Below are 17,478 nucleotides of genomic sequence, written 5' to 3'. Positions count from 1 at the left end.
ACTGAGCCCTGGGGGACACCGCTCGTGACCGGCCGCCAACTGGATTGAACTCCATTCACCACAACTCAACTTTTAGGAAGCAGAAAGCTTAGTACTCTGAGAACGGAGCCCAACAGCCTTCAGCAGATGTAGTGTACAACTGGAGGGCTCAACGCTAGCCTCACGTAAATACTGATATGACCTATTTTAAGTATATTTACGCACACTATATGTAACTACAGTTTGTCAATTCATAAAGTTTACACAATGTTTATATGGATATGCACATGGATTTAGACAATCTATAAACATCTAAAACCAAAACCAGGCCTAAGTCACTGGACACACAGCTAATGCACAGAAGATGATGAAGTGGCAAAATTTGCTTTTGCACATTTGTATACCTAAAGTGAGCAAAATTATGTTTTAAATATTTAATGGGATGAAAATTGATACAATTGATGGTTAGGTTTTGTATAAAACATACAAAAGGCTCATCTCAAAACAAGTTTTTAAGAAATTTTTTTCTTCCATTTAGTTTTGACCATAATAAGCAACTGTTGCAATATTTGCAGTTGTAACCTTGCAGGGTGACTTTGTGGATGCCTGGATTTCATGGTGTTTGCAAAATGTCTAGCTCGAGACAGCAAACACATCAAAAATCCAGGTAGATGTAGCATAGAGCAGCTGCAGCCTGGGTCACAGGCAAGTAGATCCTCTGTCAAGCTCTGCATGTAGGGTTAGCTCCCCCCAGGAACTCTGGCAAACCCTCCCGGCCACTGACAGGACATGTTCTTGCCAGAGACTTCTTCACAGCCAGCTTTTCCACCACGACTGCGAAGAGGATCAAGACCAACAGTGCCAGCTAGTTTAGATCCAGACAGATCTGGTAATCTAATGAGAGTAGGCTCAATTCACTAGAGTATCTGCTTAGACACTTATTCAGCATAGCATTTAAATACTTTAAGTACTTATAGCCAACTGATTTTTTTTAACAGGAAATTTAAAAATAATTCCAAGTGCTCTTCTGAGTATTACGGGACCTAAATAAATACAGAAAGGCTAATCTTGAAATACTGCAATGAATCAGCACAGAACCAATGTATGTTTTTTATATGTAGAGTCTGCATCATATTAAAATCCTTAAATTTATTTCCATCTGTTTTTTTAACACTGACTTTTCAACATAAATGGCAATATTTCCAAATTTTCATTGAAAATGAAAAAATCTCAAACCTGATTTCAGAATTCAATGAGAAATACAAAGTGAAAGACTTAAGGATAAGGGAAATGAAAGCCTAGATTATTGTAACTTGTGCTTTTAAATTTCTTTATCATTCAAGGCCAACTTACAAAGTTGAGCATGTGAAAGTTTACATGTAAGCAACAGTGACAGATTTGCAGGCAAACGTGAGGACACATTTGACCGTGTATTTCAACAAATTGTCAACAATTAGTTTGCAAAGCTTCTGAGAGAAAAATCCAGATTCTGTTAAAATTACTTTTGATATGAATTTGACAGGAGGTGAGGATCTCATAAATGTCTCCTCTGCACCAGAGGCCGTTTTACCACTAACCAAATCAATGCCATCAATAGAGGCACAACTACCTAGTGTGCATCCTGTCACACAAGTGTAGCATTTATATTCATGTTACTTATTCCCACAGGGGAAACAGAACAAGTTATTTAAGCGTAAAATTCTTCTAATAAATAACATACTATACTGGTAAAACTCCTACCACAAGTCAGCGTAGAGCAGGGAATATACAAAGATGTCTTCGTAAAGTCTTCTCACTAAAGTACGATTTGTTATCAAGAGCATATTGAAACGCATACCAGTATTTTTACATGGTAATGTATTTTAAAATGTCACGTCACCTATTACTGAAATCTTGTCTACATGTCAACTTAAGGAATGGCCAGGGAAGAATAAGTTTCCTGAATAAGAAGGGCATATATGTAACTGTAAAGCTAACAAAGCCTTCCCGATTACAACAGTAGTAGGCACCACTGAAAGTATTACTTAAATATGTAATATATGTCTCTCATTAATACAGAATCATAAAGGTTAAAAAAAGGTTAAGCAAGCAAATAGTTACTATCAGGGTGACTACATTTACTAACTAACATTAACTCATTAAGTGCCTGAATGAATTGTTCACAATAGGCAAATATCTGCAAAGCACCATAAAATTATGAATGATATGTTGTATTTACTTTTCATAGTGTGCTGATCTGCAATACAGAAAACACTTTTACCTTTTGGACATACATTAGTTAATAAGTGGAAGAATACTTAAAACCATGTTTCCTTCATGCCCAAAACATTTCTAGGAAATTTATTTTCTACTGTTTTTCTCAGCAAGAGCAATAGTAAACCACTGCCATCCTTTCAAATTCAGTATTATAAAATGATGTGTGTAAAACCTAAAAATTGTCTAAAGCATCAGGGCTGGCTGCTCTTGACTTTCTGACTGAATGGATGAAGAGGATTCAGTGCGATAGCAAGGCAGAAAACTAGTAAAGCAAAGGAAAGCAACAACAGCAAACCCCCAGTTTGACTAAAATCAGAGTGCTGCCATTAAAACAAAACCCCTCTTTCCATGGTCCCCAAGATCATTCATTTGCATGAAGAGCAGATTTTGGTTCAAAGTACTTTTATATTCAGCAATGACATTTAAAGGGCAAATTGTAGGACACTACACTTAATAAATTCCGTGCAGAACTAATTGTCATAATTTTCTTGTGTTGCAATTATTTAAGGGGTTCAGATCATGAAGAAGAAAATAATTGTATTGCACGCAGACACCAGTCACGTCCAATTTTGAAACCCATATCTTGCCACTTGTGCCCAACTAAAGCATGTACATATTTTCTTAGCTGTTTTAACTTCCCCATATACAAAAGTTCTGAACAAAACTGTACCTGTGAATTCACTCACACTGAAGTACCAGCCTCTGCTATCCTAAACCTGCTTATTTTCTGGCAGTGCTTACACCTGTTGTCATATTTCATAATGAAGAATTAGTAAGCCTTCACCACACATATGGGCACGCATGCCAAAACAAGAAAACAAGAGTACCAGAACATTAATGGTAAAAATGGCACATTAGATGTTGCACTGGCATCCAAAAGTGCTTGTTTGGGTAGATATATAAAATTCATCTTGTTGGTGCAGTCAAGTTCAACATCAACAAATGCTGAAAGAATCAACCCTAACTCTACTCACCCACCCAGAAATGTGCAATTCTATTTGTTACTTTATGTAAATGTCCCTTCAAGAACAGAAAGTAGGAAAACGTCTTTCCTGATTCTGTATCTAATAAGGATAATCAAACAAAGAAACTAGTGTGCCCTTACTTATAAACAACAGAGGAAACCATAATGCCATTTCAAAGAGGCATATGACAACCACAACCCCATGTAAGGGGAGGTCTGCTTGGGTAATCAAAGTAAGGATTTAAAAGTCAGATTATTTTCTTTTAAAGATAATACAGCCGTCACTGAAACAACAAACATCCCTACTCACCTAAACACTCATTCACTCTTATTTCATATTTAGTTCCCCCTTTCTAACTGCGTAGGTTAATTAGCGCTAACCTACGTATATGGAAAAGGTACATTATCCTCCTGGAGTTTTAGGCAAGGAGCCAAAGGCCAGACACAGAACTATCACAGCAAGAAAACAACTCTGACCTGACTTTGGATCTGGTTCTTTAGAGAGTAAGCCAGAAGTATTGTGACTATTTTTGCACGGTAGCATCCCCAAAGCTGAGGACTATCATTGCACTTCTGGTACTAAGAATATTCACCCCACTAGCGCCAGATATTTGATCAAAAATTTAAGGTTCAAAATATTATGACAAAGTTTTTCTCATTCATTTGTAGGTTATTAATCAACAAGCTGCATTATTTTTCTCCAGTAGTATTTTGTGTCAGTTTTAAAGCTAAAAAAACCCATGTGGATAAACAGTTTGTGTTTACTTAAAAAAAATTATAAGAAAATACAGAAGATAAGCAATTAAAATGTAGCCCTTTAACAGTAGTACTCTAGCAGGGACCGTCGTCACAATACATGGTCTGGAATAGATATAATCACTGCATTATTCCCTTGACACACGTCCATAATTCAGTCAGTCAGAAGGATTTCTTTCTTTCATTATGTTACCCAGAAATACGATGTGAAATTTGCATTTAAAATTCTAATTTAAAGAAAAAGCTTTTCCTCAAATTCATATACGTCTTTGGATAAAGGGCCATCAATTATCAAGCGTACAGAAATTGGTTACGATAGTAATTTCTTGTTTGACTACCTGTGTGCTAGAGCTGAAGGTAATTTTGCTATTTTATACTGAAAGCATCATCAACTAACTACCGTATGCCTGAAAATTCAAAGCAACTTTAAGTATTAAAAATCATTTTTTGTAAAACAGTTCTATTCTAGAACAAGTATTTCTGGTATTTAAGGTTAAAAACGCACTTTCATTGAAATCCTGGTGCTTGCACATTGTCTTCTGTGTCCTATGGCTGCCTTTCCTTCTCTGGTTGCAAAGCCCACTTGGCAGTGTTTTTTTATTGTTTTTAGGTTTTACTTTGAAGTAAAAGAAACCTAGATTAGAGCTATCAAGCCCGGGAAAAGGTGAACCTTCGTTTTTTTTTTTTAATCCATTCAGAAGGGCTATGTGTAATTATACTCTTTATCAAAGAAACCTAACTACAATTTGGCATCACTAATGTTTACAGTTCCATAATGTACTGTAATAGTTTGAGATACTTTAAGAAAACCCTCCAAATACTGAGATGCTTATTGCAATTCCCTTTTAAAGATTCAAAAGCCTTCTAATGACTTTGCATTTCCTATTTTTATCTTCTTTATAGCATACGGTATTACATATTTGAAATATGCTTTCCACACAAAATCAAACTTGAAAATACTTCAAAAATATTTCAGTAAATAGAGGGTTTAAGGCAAGTCATTCATTTGGAAAAACTAATTTCCATTTGTTAATCCTAGATTGACACAATTTTATTCCACCCCATCAGTGCCTTGGGATACACAACGTACATTCAGCAAAGGGCACACATATGACCCTATGGACATACGTTGCAAGTCCTGAGTGCCCATTGAAATAATGGTAATATCTTCATATAAGGCGTGACCCACAGGGACATGGCATGGGAGGGGTTAATTTGTTTTGTTTCCAGTCTTGCTATTGTATGTGATTTTCCTAGGTAATGCATTCTTTTCTTACTAAACATCTTTGCAAACAAATACAAACCCCTTTAAAAGGTGCTAAAAATGGGTTTCTGAAAACATACAAAATATATTCATCATAGTATTTCCTCAATCACTGTTTTAATGCTTGATATCTGCAGGTTATTTCTTGTTTCTGACCGAAACTATTATTTGTTGTGGAATAACTGTTCTTTTGCAAAAGATTTTCTTCTTCTAGTTTTTTGGACCACACGGGCTGGATGCTTTCATGCTTTTTACTTCCTTTTTGAGTTCTTTTCAATGGAAATACCAACAACACCAGGATGCTGGCAATATGAAGACAGAAATAGCAGGAGCTAAAAAACAAACAAAAATAATAATCCAATAAAACTCTGACCACTCTTACAGGATGCTTAAGGAATAAACTGTCAAAACCTACTTGCATACAGTACTTTGCACGTAAGACATTTAAGTCAGGAAGACATTAATATTTCCTTTTTAAGAAAAGTAGTAAGGGGGAAATCAGAAATGAAGTCTTCCCCCACAGTACTTAGTGCTGTAACAGAGATGTAAAGTGAAGTCTGCTGTTTTTCACAAAAGTTACTTTTGGGAAGTTGTCATCTAGTCTTGCTATAAAATAGTTCAAGTGCATATAGTAATCTCAAAGGTACCCCCTGGTTTTGGTTGTTTTTTCCCCCTGCCCCAGGAAAAATAAGTCTATCATGATACGAAAACGAGATCACTTTATGGTCTCTCATACACAACACAAACTATGTTCGTGCACTAGAACAGAAATACAGTTCAGTTAGTTTGCTCAGCTAACAAATAAGTCTTATCACTAAAATAGCTTCAGAAATCTTATGCCACAGAAACTACTTCTATTCCAAGTGAAAGAAAAAAGGAAACAGGTAGAACATGCTTACCTGTAAAAGGTGAAAGAGGGTTTTACAGAGAGCAGTACAAATGGCACGACTGTGTAACTTATTGCTACTTGAGTTGTCATCCATGTTATAATATCATAACATAGTTTAACAGCAGGAGAGTCAACAAAATAGTGTCTGATATTGTTTCTTATCTGAAAAAGCAGGTAATAGTAAGTTAGCTTAGGAATAAACTTTGAGAGCTATCTTACTGTGCAGAGTTTGTTGCACTTCCACAAAATTCATAGGATGAATTTAAATGCTACAGTTTGGTCAACTATTCAAAACGCCCATCGACTTCAATAGGAGTCAGTTCAAATTCCCTGCCTTTTAGGCTAGTGCGCTTCATCCAGCACAGGAATTTAAGTATTTATGAATTTAAGCAGAATTTAAGTAAATGAACTTGGATGAAGTTTCCCAGAATTTCTTGTAGAGAAATCTAGTATTTTAAGACTTGAAGGACAACTTTTAAGATAAATCTATAATTGCCCCTAGTAAACACCTGATTATGAAACACGTAATGATTAAAGGGAGTAAAGCTAGTTGAATACATGCTTAAGCATGACAGGAGAAGAAAGCGTGGGTCAGAGCTGCCAAGCTTTGCAGTCTTAATAAAGGCTAGTAGAGTTAAATAATAAACATGCTAAAGTACCTCTAACATATCTTATCAGTTAATATTAAGTAACTGTTCATACAGAAACTAACAATATTTTTATTTAATAGACTATTGGTTGATACATATGACGTGAATACAATGCAGCTTACTAGCAAAGCCCAGGACGAAGTGCAGTGAGCACTCTGATTTACTGGACTCACCTGACTGCGAGAACACAACAACTTTTACCTGTGAACTGCCCCTGAACCTTGGCTTTTGCACCAGCCCCTGGCTGATAAACGTTAAAAGCTCACTGCAATAGAACCTAGAAAGAAGGGAGCTATACCTATTGCAAAGAAAGGAGTCGATTCTGTCAAACAGGGACTATACCCACATCTTTGTGAAGAAAGAGGAGGAGCATGTGTTTTATTACTGTTAGTAACAATCTAAATCTGAAGAACCACCTTCCCCTAGCTATTATAGCAACAAAGAGCAGTCTGCTTCATTTCTCATTCTCCTGGTTCTTTTGACAGAAAAGTGGTCTGTTATTCTGCTCTGAGCTGACAGCTAGGGTTTTTTTGTTCCTCTTTCCCCTTGAGTAACTGATAAACCTGCCTCTGTTCTTACTCAGCTTTCTCAAGCAGGACTGAGAGATTTCTTGGCAGATTTGCTGGTTCCGTATGGTTCTGAATAGCAGCTGTAAAAGCTTGTTAGTGTGACTGCACTGCTGGCTGGCCAATTTTGAGTAGTAATAGAGATGTTTATCTGCTGGTTGAGGGGGAGCATTCTTTAGTCACCATCCTTACAATAGTACTGGACAGAAATTAGGGAGGGGGACAGACTCCATATATATAGCACTTGACCCCCCAAATTTTAAGCTACTGATAATCAGTGATAAAGTTTTTTCCAGAATGATCTTAGATAACATCCTCTTTTTTAGCATGGCATAATAACACATGATCAGTTAATACAGAGGAAGGGCTTCCACAAAAGATATGCTACAAAGATGTTATAGGCTGTATACAGTCTTGCTTGTTTCTACTGACCAACCCCTCCTTATCAATAATCATTCCCACTGCTTTCATAACTAAAAAAAGTAAACAAAACTATCGGACAGACTGTTTGTCAACTGTAAATCACATCTTTGGACTACAGAACATGATCAATTTTCTTTTACAGAACTACTTATTATTTAAGAAGATACTTGGCTGATACTTACAGCTCGTGCTGCTAGTGTCATTAGTACTCCTGTTAAAAATGTTAAGTAATATCCTGGGTAAACCCCATGCCAAATGGCAGAGAGGATGAAGGTTTGGATCGTTGGGCTGAAGGTGGCTCGCTCATAGCACACTCTAGGAAGTCAAAGACAATTCAAGATAAATAACATGAGACAGATCACCAACAATCTTCCCAGTTATCACTTACACATTTATACTTTTAGCAGTTTCATCTCCAACACATCGTTTGCAATGCAACTGCAGTTTGCTATTATTTAATAATGTTGCCACTATGTTATGACCTACAGAAAATACCTGAAGCTATTCACAGCTCCTGATTTAACCCCTCAGTGCTAACCTATGCTCAGTGCCATCGCATATGGTACTTATTTATAGTGAAGTGATACAGAAGCGTCCAAAGACGGGTGTTGGTGTTAATAAGGGATCTTAAGCCATCCAAGAATGTGTCTGAAAAGCTACACTGGAAGGCACTGACTATCCCACAAACTCTTGTGTGAGCATGATGATGAAATTATAATTAATGACTCTAGGGATGTGAGAATATCATAAGGAGAGTAGCTGAACTCTGCTATTTAAAAATTGAGACTCCGAATTATTAGGCAAGGTCCTACGGTAAGGAATTCTAGAAGGAAGAAGGGAAATAGGAATCCAAGAAACGTAGTTTCTAGAAGACAACATTAAATGACACAATGACAAACCATCATGATGTGGAAGAATGATAGGAAACATGGTAAGGTCCTGATATGGCTTCATCAAGAGTTCTTTAATGTCTTTAGTGATCTGAAAACCAAAAAGCAATAGGAAATATGGAAAGAGATGCACACTAACATAAAGCAAAAATAAACAGCACAAGCATGCATGAACACAAATCTAAGGCTAACATACAAAAACGAGTTTTAACTAAAAAAGGCCATAGACACCAATATGTAAAAAGGTTTTATAAACACATAGCAAGCAACAGAGAAGAGAATGCACGTCTATTATTCAAAGAGGAAGACAAGCTAATGATACAGAGAGCCGAAACATTCACTACTAATATAACTACTTGACTACAACTTCCATATATACAAAAGATTGCTGAGACCAAACGATACAGTCAGTGTTAAAGAGCAGACGGTAAAAAGGCAGGACCTGAACAGGGAAAGATCAAAAATGTATTTTGCTAATTTAGTTTATTCCAGTCAAATAGATGGGGTAAGTTTTATCTTAGGAGGTCTTCAGTGCAGGGTACCAGCAGAGCCCCCTCCCCTTACCAAAAGGCTTCGCTAACAATGCCCATTAAGATGACAACACGGGCCTGAGTAGGGCGCAGGTGCATGCATGCGTAATATGCAAAACTATCCGAGGACATTTGCCCACAATAGATCACCTTAAAGAGGAAAGCAACATTGGCCAGACTAAACAGTAACCAGGGAATTTCAAAGAGACTTTTGAAACAAAGAAGATGTCAGCCTAGAAAGTAGAAAAGCACTAGGAAAATTTGTAACAAGTGAGGGAGATGCCTTGGAGCAAAATACTAGTCATCAAAACCTGGTTTGACACTGCCAGAAGTTGCCCCACCAGCATCATGACCTCTGTCTCGGCCAAGACAGAGCATCCTCCCTGGTAGACACCGAGTAGCCTGCATCCAGCTAGGGGACTGTCAGTGCAGTATGCAGGGAGCAAAATATCATCCCTATCAGCTGCATGCACGTGAACTCGTGGCATGCTTTTCCAATTGGCATATGAATCAGTGGGTTCACATTAGGCAGGAGCACCCACATCTCCCACAGGCAGTGCATACGAGCAGGGGGCCCATGCTGCCAGAAGGAGGTGTGCTTTTGTAACCCACACGTCCTTGGGAGTAGAGGCGCGGTTTGCATGTAACCATGCGTGTGCATGTACACTGTTAAACTCTTTGGGATTAGTTACAGAAGAGTGTTTACAAATTTGTTTATTAAGCCACACCACTAAGCACTTACAAAACATTATCTGTTCCAGTACTGATATTAATTCTAAATGTATATTTCACTGACTGGTGGTTAATTATGTCTTGTTAATAAATTGATAAATAGCCTCAGTCTTTATTTGGTTTAAACTACTTTAAGGAGATTTTCCCCTGCAAAGCATTCAGGAGCTAACAAAACTACCTAAATTAACTAATCAAATTTCAGCTATATCAATGCAAGTCAGATAAAATATATACTAGGAAAAAAAAAAAAATCAGGCTTCAATTTCAAGGAGTTAAAAGTAAGCTTAAAAACTTCTCCATGGATTTGTCAATAATAAATTGCGTTGAAATGCTTCACTTGACATTCCTAAAAGCAAACCAAGGAAATATGGTCATCACAACAGGCTGAGAAAGTCTATTCAAATATGTGTGGTTCAGGTTATCTATGATTTGCTCTTTAAGTGGGAAGATGCATCAGCTGTTCAGCAAGGTACTCCCCTTAGTCTGGTTCTATACTTTCATTACTGGCTTGGGTGGTAGACTGACTGAGAAGTTTATTTTTCCACCCTGCCTTCCCTTCCTTTTTTTGGGGGTTGTGTGTGGAAGGGATGGGGGGAGTGAAGGAGACTAGCATTGAACAGACAGAGCACTAGAATCCAAAATTAATCTTGACAGACTTGAATGATGTTCTGAAATCAACAAGATGAAGTCCAAAGTCTAGAACATCTAAGAAGAAAAGTGGGAGATACAAAACAGTACCTGTCCATTTAACTTTACTGAAGAAGTGTAGCTGAGCATGAATATGAATCAACAGTATGAAACACTGAGTATCAGCTGAGCATGAATCAACGCTAGATTGCTGCTGCAAAAAGAGACAGATGTAATACTATGATGTATTAGCAAGAGTTATCTAAAGAAAAGAAAGGTAATTAATCCACTCAAAAGCGTTCAACTGTGCCTGTAACAAGCCAGGGAAAGACCCTGGCAGTCTTAGCAGAAGTACTACGTCCTCTGCAAGATGACAGGAAGATTGGAAAGAAGCCAGAAGAGAGCAACAAGAACCACAGAGGTTTTGCAAACGTGACCAAAGACAAAAGGAATTAGATGTTTTCTTTGGAAAAAACAATGAACAGGCTGAGGGGGAACATAACAGCTTCCCCAGTCAGGAAACATTATCATGATATATACTGTTGATATATGCTGCTATGTAAATATCTATTCTAACTTGCATGCTTGTAACAATAATACCTTAGAATTGCTGTATTTGGTGATCTACATTAAATGTTTATTAAACTTTATGATCTGTAGACAGTTAGCTGTGTTTTTACAAAGGGTTTGTTTTTACACACAAGCAGAGTTTAAGTTCAGTTCCTCTTTCAAGAGTATCAGAAAAGAACAGAATGAATGCTGACGTCTGATATTTCTGCATTTCACCTGAGATAAATGCCTAAGATTTTTAGATACTTCCATAAATGGTAAACAGGTGAGGTATTAAAAGTGGATGTTTAAAGTAATACATGAGTTTGTCCTCTATTCAAAACATTGCAACTAACCGAATTATTGGTAATATAATACATACTCTGGACCAATATTTTTGCCTCATATATAATCATTAAAACAGTCTCTTGCTTGCAACAAATCTTTAAGAAAACATCCACCCTTCTCCCTTTCACTGTGGCAGAATCAACATGCATTTAGACTACCCTCAAAGATTCTTCTACAATTGTTCTTAAAAATTTAAGAGCAATTAATTGTTCTTAAGTTGAACTTAATTGTTCTTAAAAATATTTATTAAAGGAGATGCTTTAATTTTTCTTCTCCTCTTTTTTTAATGTCACCCTGAACAATTGATTTGCATTTTTTTCTTTCAATTCTTAACAGAAATGGTACTCATCTCCACTAAAAGGAGTTTTAGTTTAATATCATTCAATTTAGGAGCTTTGAAAGTTTGTTGGAACACAACCTTTTCCTATTAAGTTTTAATACTGATAAACTTCTGTTCTCTAATTAAATTAAAATGCATTTCAAAATAGCTTATTTGCTTTATTAAATGATACATATCAATACCTGCAAGCATGCAATTCTTGCTTACTGACTGTCCTAGCAATAGATTCTATTGCCTATTGAGCCAACCAGAATAATCACATAAATTTCAGTTTCTGTTTTTAATTGGCTCAGAAAAATATTTAGGGAAGAAAGAGAATACACTATAAAGAAATTTGATGGAAGCAACATCCTATTGCCAACTGTCTTACAGTAAGAGAGAAAGTCCTCTGAGCGATCCCAAGATGGGTGTCTCAGTTAAACTCACACCTATTCATAAAAGGTCATCTATACAGATACTAGGAGAAGGGAAACAACATCCATGTACTACTCAAGAACACTTTTTTACTTTCTAGTTACCACAAAGTAGTAGTAAAAGCAGAGTGATTTAGTTCACTGGGCACTATACCCATTTCCCAGACAAGGAAAAAAGCACATCTGAGGGATATCATTTGCAATTTTTTTTGCTAGCACATTGTAGGGTTTGATATTTGCCATGCATTCATTATGGAAGGAGTGCCAAAAATTCTCTCACAGAATGTATGGAAGTTCCTGTATCACTGTGTGTCTAATTAAAAAAAAAAAAAAAGCAGAGTTTCCGCTGGCTAGCAGCCAAAGATGTGCATTTTGCCTACTGCTCTCAGGAACATGCACTGCTTTGAATGCTAAGAGGGAAAAAAAGAGACACCTCCACAGATCAGTACTTTTAGGTTCCCTATGACCAGTGAAGAAAAACAGTTTCTATCATTACCTGATAGTTTACACTAAAAGAGAAGTGCTAAATTCAGAGGCTTTAATTCAAGTATTACAAGAAGAATGTCCCGTGCAGTTGCTAAACAACCATACTCCTTTGTGAGGTTTAGCTTTAAATGTTAAATTATCTTCAAAGACATATTTATCTAAGAAACTTCATTGAAGAAAAGTTTTCCTTTAAGAAATAAATACCTTTTAAGCCAAAGAGCTGTTTGGATATTCCAGTTATCAAGAAACATCTTGAAACTTGTGGAAAACTGTAAAGTAAAAACAGATTAATTATTTCCGTAATTGTAAAATATTACAAAATACTTAAGAATTCTGACATATAAATTATAAAAAACCCCCCTACTTTGTGACGAGTTGAATAAGGTATTTACTCAACTACTTATAACCACAAAATATTTTGGAAGTCAACTGACAAGTAGAACATATTCAAAACAGACTCTATTTTCCATCCTTTCCTAAGGGTGTGAACATGTCATTTCTGACTTAGAACATATTCACTATCTTGAGGAACAAAATGCGTAGGAAAAGTTACTGAAATTACAAGCAGCTACCTACATGAGCATGTATTTTATTTGAAAGAGCCATGAACAAACCTCTATTTGTTGGATTCTCAGATTTGATATTAGATCCCAACGTGTAACTCCATTTTTATCATAGCCTCTAAAACCAAAACCTGCTGCATTATTAATTGCATCTGCTGCAATGAAACAAAAAGAAACAAGTGAATTATAAACTACCTGTATTACACATTGTGCATCACACAACATAGTTTGTTCAAAGTATTTATCACATTTTAAAGGCTACATATTTATTTTTTTAAAATACTGAGGATCACTGTATTAGACACTTGAACAAACAGAAAATAATCCAAGCAACACACTGGCTTTCAATTAAAAAACTTGTACAAAAGCAAAAGAACGAAAGGTAGCACTATCGACTTCACAGTACAGATGTCCCACCTCTCTCATACCACCTACTTAGACTTGCTTGAGCAATTTGACAGAAAAACAAAGTCAGTGAGATGCATCAAGACTATGAAACAGTGGCTGGTCGTAATGATTTGAGATAGCAGCTCAACACTCAGATGCGTGTCTGATCGTCATTATGCAGTAACAGTGATGTTTAAAGCATAAAGATAAAATTGCACAACTCACTTCAAGCAGGTGCACATTTACAGCGCCACACAGAGCACTGCAAACCTCAGAAGAAAACAGTAATTTACTAAGCAATGCAGAGTTTGTCAGATTTCCACTAATGGCACAAGGCCACTGTTAACAAGGCTTCTGAATGCGAAGTATTTACATGCATGTCAAAGGTCAAATAGTTCAAAGCAAACAATATTTTTCCCTAGGAGAAAAAGCTGCTACCGTCACCTGGACTATGTAGGAAAATACAAGGGATCTAAGTCTGAATACCGCCTGTCACCTTCAGTCATCACCTTTGCCTCAGGTTTGTTAGCTCAGACACTAAAATTTCCCCAGCTGTGCTTCTCAAATTAGGATGGCCACTTACAAGGAAACGAGTTTTTTTTCCCCAAGTATTGCCTCTGTTGAGCCAGGTGCTTGGTTGCATGCACCCAAACACGGACACACATCCATGAGGCATGAAGCCAGCCATGTATCCACTGATGTGGATAAATAAGCGACCACGAGGAGAAGAACGTCAGCTCCTCTCCCAGTTCAGAGGAGACCTGAGGAACTGGAAGCAAGGTAGGCAAAAGGCTCTGCAGAAGCAATACAGATCTAGTCCTCTAGTTACAGGACATGAGCCCTCTCTGTTAGTTCAGAATTCATCTAAAGCACTGTAATTAAATTGTCACCTTTTAAATTACAACTAGCAAGGCAAGAGAAATTGCTCAGTTTGTACTACCATATTAAAAAGAATTTACTTTATACAATAGTGACATGTAAGAGAAATTCATATCTTTTGCATTTTCCTGTCTTCTTAACAACTTTTTCAAGGTATTTTCTGGTGTACTTGGAAAGTAAAAGAAACAATTGACTCAAACAGTTCCTTTCCTGAAGTTCAGTTTCTCCAGTTATCTACCAGTCTGGAAGAGGGCTTTGTGACATTTGATTTAATATAGGGTAATTTATAATATTTAATAATATTTTTATTTCCTCATCAATAACAATTTTAAAAAACATCTTTGAAAGCATCAAAATTTGCTGCTATACATCTGATATCACTGATGTCAACTTCAAACATTAGACAATGATTTTATGCTCAATTAGAAACAGCTGAAGACACGAACTCCATAATCTCTTGCTAGCTAGAGTACAAAGACTACGGCTAGAGTAAGTACCCATTTTATTAACTAGCATTTTAGTAGGTATTCATTTTATTAACAGATTTTTTTTTTTCTCTTAAGTGCAAAGAATAGCAACGTACAACTCAAAAGCATAACATTCAGTAAAACTGTTAAGACCCCCTCTCTCATACCATTAGAAGTTTAGATGAGGTAAAATGGAAGGAAGAAGGTAAAAAAAAGTTATTTAACAAACTAAAAGTACAGAGTTGATATAGCTTATTTTCTTTAGTATTTCACCAAAGGAATGCTAGCTCTACACTGCTAGCAAGCGCATAAGGAGAAATCCATCTGAAGTATTACAGCGGAAAAATCCCAGAGATTACTCATATTTCAGATGGCTCCTACTCTTTACAGCCGACGATACTGGTGCATAAGAGCACAATATTCAAAATTATTTCATTCTACAACAAGCCCCAGAATTACTATATCCAGACAAGCTGAAAGCACTTTATTCATTGATCAGGAATGAAACCAGCAGCTGTAAATGAGTCATGCTGCTCTGCTACACTAAGGCTTTCTTTATTGCATTGTTTCCCACAGATTCTCTCTCAAAAGAATTATGAAACAAATATGTAAAACTGGAGAGGAGGAGGAAGCTGATGAAATCTGTTTTGTGAGCCACTTCCAAGATGTCAGCTGACATAAATACAGGATTTTGCTGTTGTATGTGTTGTTGTTTTCAAATATGTGAAGCGAAAAGCAAAACTTTCTTTAAACTATATCATCTATTCGGTGTCTTAAATCAGCGACTATGGGTGTAATCCCATTGGTTAATTAGAACTTTTAGTAAACAAAGACTAAAATGGAAGTGTCACCCATCAAATTCTGAAAATACTACTGCAAGTGCCATCTACTATTAACAACACTATGATATATCTGAATTTCAATATATTCATTTTTCCTTCATGCTTGAATAACAGCAGGCAAATTACTGACAACTAACCACAGAAAGAGGCTTGGAAGAACTTTTCAGATATGCCAAAATCAAGGTATCAAAAAAAAAAAACTAAACCAGGGATTGTACATCAGACTAGATTTACCACAATTTTTAAAACCAAAAAAGTCATTAAAACACTATCACTCTCCAAAAAACCTTATGTTTGACTCAGATTTGTTCAGGAGACCATGATCTTGTTTGCAGCACTGTCACAACACTGTGCTTAGTTTTACGGTAAGTTTTGTTTCTCAAAGAGACACCATTCAATACACTTTGACAATACCTCATAATACTTAAATGTAATAATGTTTTCCTAAGGCCTCAAGAGGGCACTGTCACTTTTTAACACATGCTAAGTGTGCAGCATCTCAAATGAAACTCAATACATACACTTTCTTTTATTTTATTTTTTTTTTAATAGATGTACTTACCTAAAGTCCATGCAAAATAATACTTGGGTCTGGCAGCCATAAGAGACACGTATAGGTAGAAAAACCTTACAGGCCAGGATGCTGTAGCTCTGAAGTTATCATCAATGTTGTATTCCACAGGCAAAGTTTTTGTAATAGTCATGTGGAAGAGTAAGGACAGTCCACAGATTAAGAGTTTCTGTGCCACGGCTATCTGAAAAGTTTAAGATGGGAGACTTTGTAAGCTTCATTTTTTGTTAATCTTCTGGAAACAAATGCAAGTTATAATCTTCCTTCCCTAAACAGATGTGTATATATGTCAAGTTTTCAGTAATATATACTACCAACTTTAAAATAGTTGGTAACATTTTATAGAGGCTCAAGGAACATCGTTATCTTGATTAAGTTGTGAGCACCACTTCTGGCAAACACAGCAAATCCAATCTGACTACAGGGAGCCTCTAAAAACCCTTTCAATAATGGGAACATCTTTTGCAACTCCAGTTTTTTCTTCTTTCCTTGTCAAATTACTGAAGCAATTAAGTTGTTAAGACATCATAACACAAAGCGTGTAATCTAGGACAAGATGAGTACAATAATTGCAGAGATTCCAAAACCAATGGCAAAGCTTCAGTTCATTTTTGGTAATCTTTGGCATAATGCAGGTGTTCAATTGCTGCCCAACTCAATACATCAATCATCTGTTAGATTATTACTATATCTAAATTCTAAACCAACTAAAATACTGTAATAATTTATGAGTTTACAGCCCAAACACCTCAGTTCTATATAGACCTGTTTTCCCAACTAGAGTGATCAAGCTACAAGGGGTCAAATGATATACTCACAGACATGTAAAAATATGTTGTTCAGGTAGGACCTAGACTCAGATTTTCTCAAAATTCAGTTTTGCTATAACCACCACACTGAAGAGTATGTATTTTTAGGAAAATATTTCTAAGGTTCTATTATAAAACGCACAGAGCAATAATGCATGACATTGACTGCTTTAAGTAGCTGAGCTAGTCTGATCCACATGCCAAGGGCAGATACCACGTTCTGTGCAAGTTCCTTAAGTAACACACTAACCAAACACCTACAAAAGAGAAGTTTGAGAGCTAGTTCATGTAACTGTAA

At 36.3% G+C, this 17,478-nt stretch overlaps 1 protein-coding gene across 1 annotated transcript in view; it reads right to left on the bottom strand.

Annotated features, from left to right (window-relative positions):
- The window catches only part of MBOAT2 (membrane bound O-acyltransferase domain containing 2), a 62,870-nt gene that overhangs the window by 2,217 nt on the left and 43,175 nt on the right, over nucleotides 1–17,478 (bottom strand). Inside the window, exons 6-11 of the mRNA XM_019471087.1 lie at nucleotides 16,363–16,555; nucleotides 13,277–13,380; nucleotides 12,867–12,931; nucleotides 7,930–8,062; nucleotides 6,119–6,270; nucleotides 71–5,551 (exon numbers count right to left, since the gene is read on the bottom strand). Of these exons, the coding sequence (XP_019326632.1) occupies nucleotides 5,329–5,551; nucleotides 6,119–6,270; nucleotides 7,930–8,062; nucleotides 12,867–12,931; nucleotides 13,277–13,380; nucleotides 16,363–16,555 (870 nt within the window). The 3' untranslated portion in view covers nucleotides 71–5,328. The remainder of the gene's footprint in view (nucleotides 1–70; nucleotides 5,552–6,118; nucleotides 6,271–7,929; nucleotides 8,063–12,866; nucleotides 12,932–13,276; nucleotides 13,381–16,362; nucleotides 16,556–17,478) is intronic.

This window comes from Aptenodytes forsteri, unplaced genomic scaffold (genome assembly GCF_000699145.1).
Source record: "Aptenodytes forsteri isolate BGI_AS27 unplaced genomic scaffold, ASM69914v1 Scaffold94, whole genome shotgun sequence".
In the NCBI taxonomy this organism is placed as follows: domain Eukaryota; kingdom Metazoa; phylum Chordata; class Aves; order Sphenisciformes; family Spheniscidae; genus Aptenodytes; species Aptenodytes forsteri.
The sequence above is the reverse complement of the archived record's forward strand: the minus strand, read 5'-3'. Positions and strand labels throughout refer to the sequence as shown.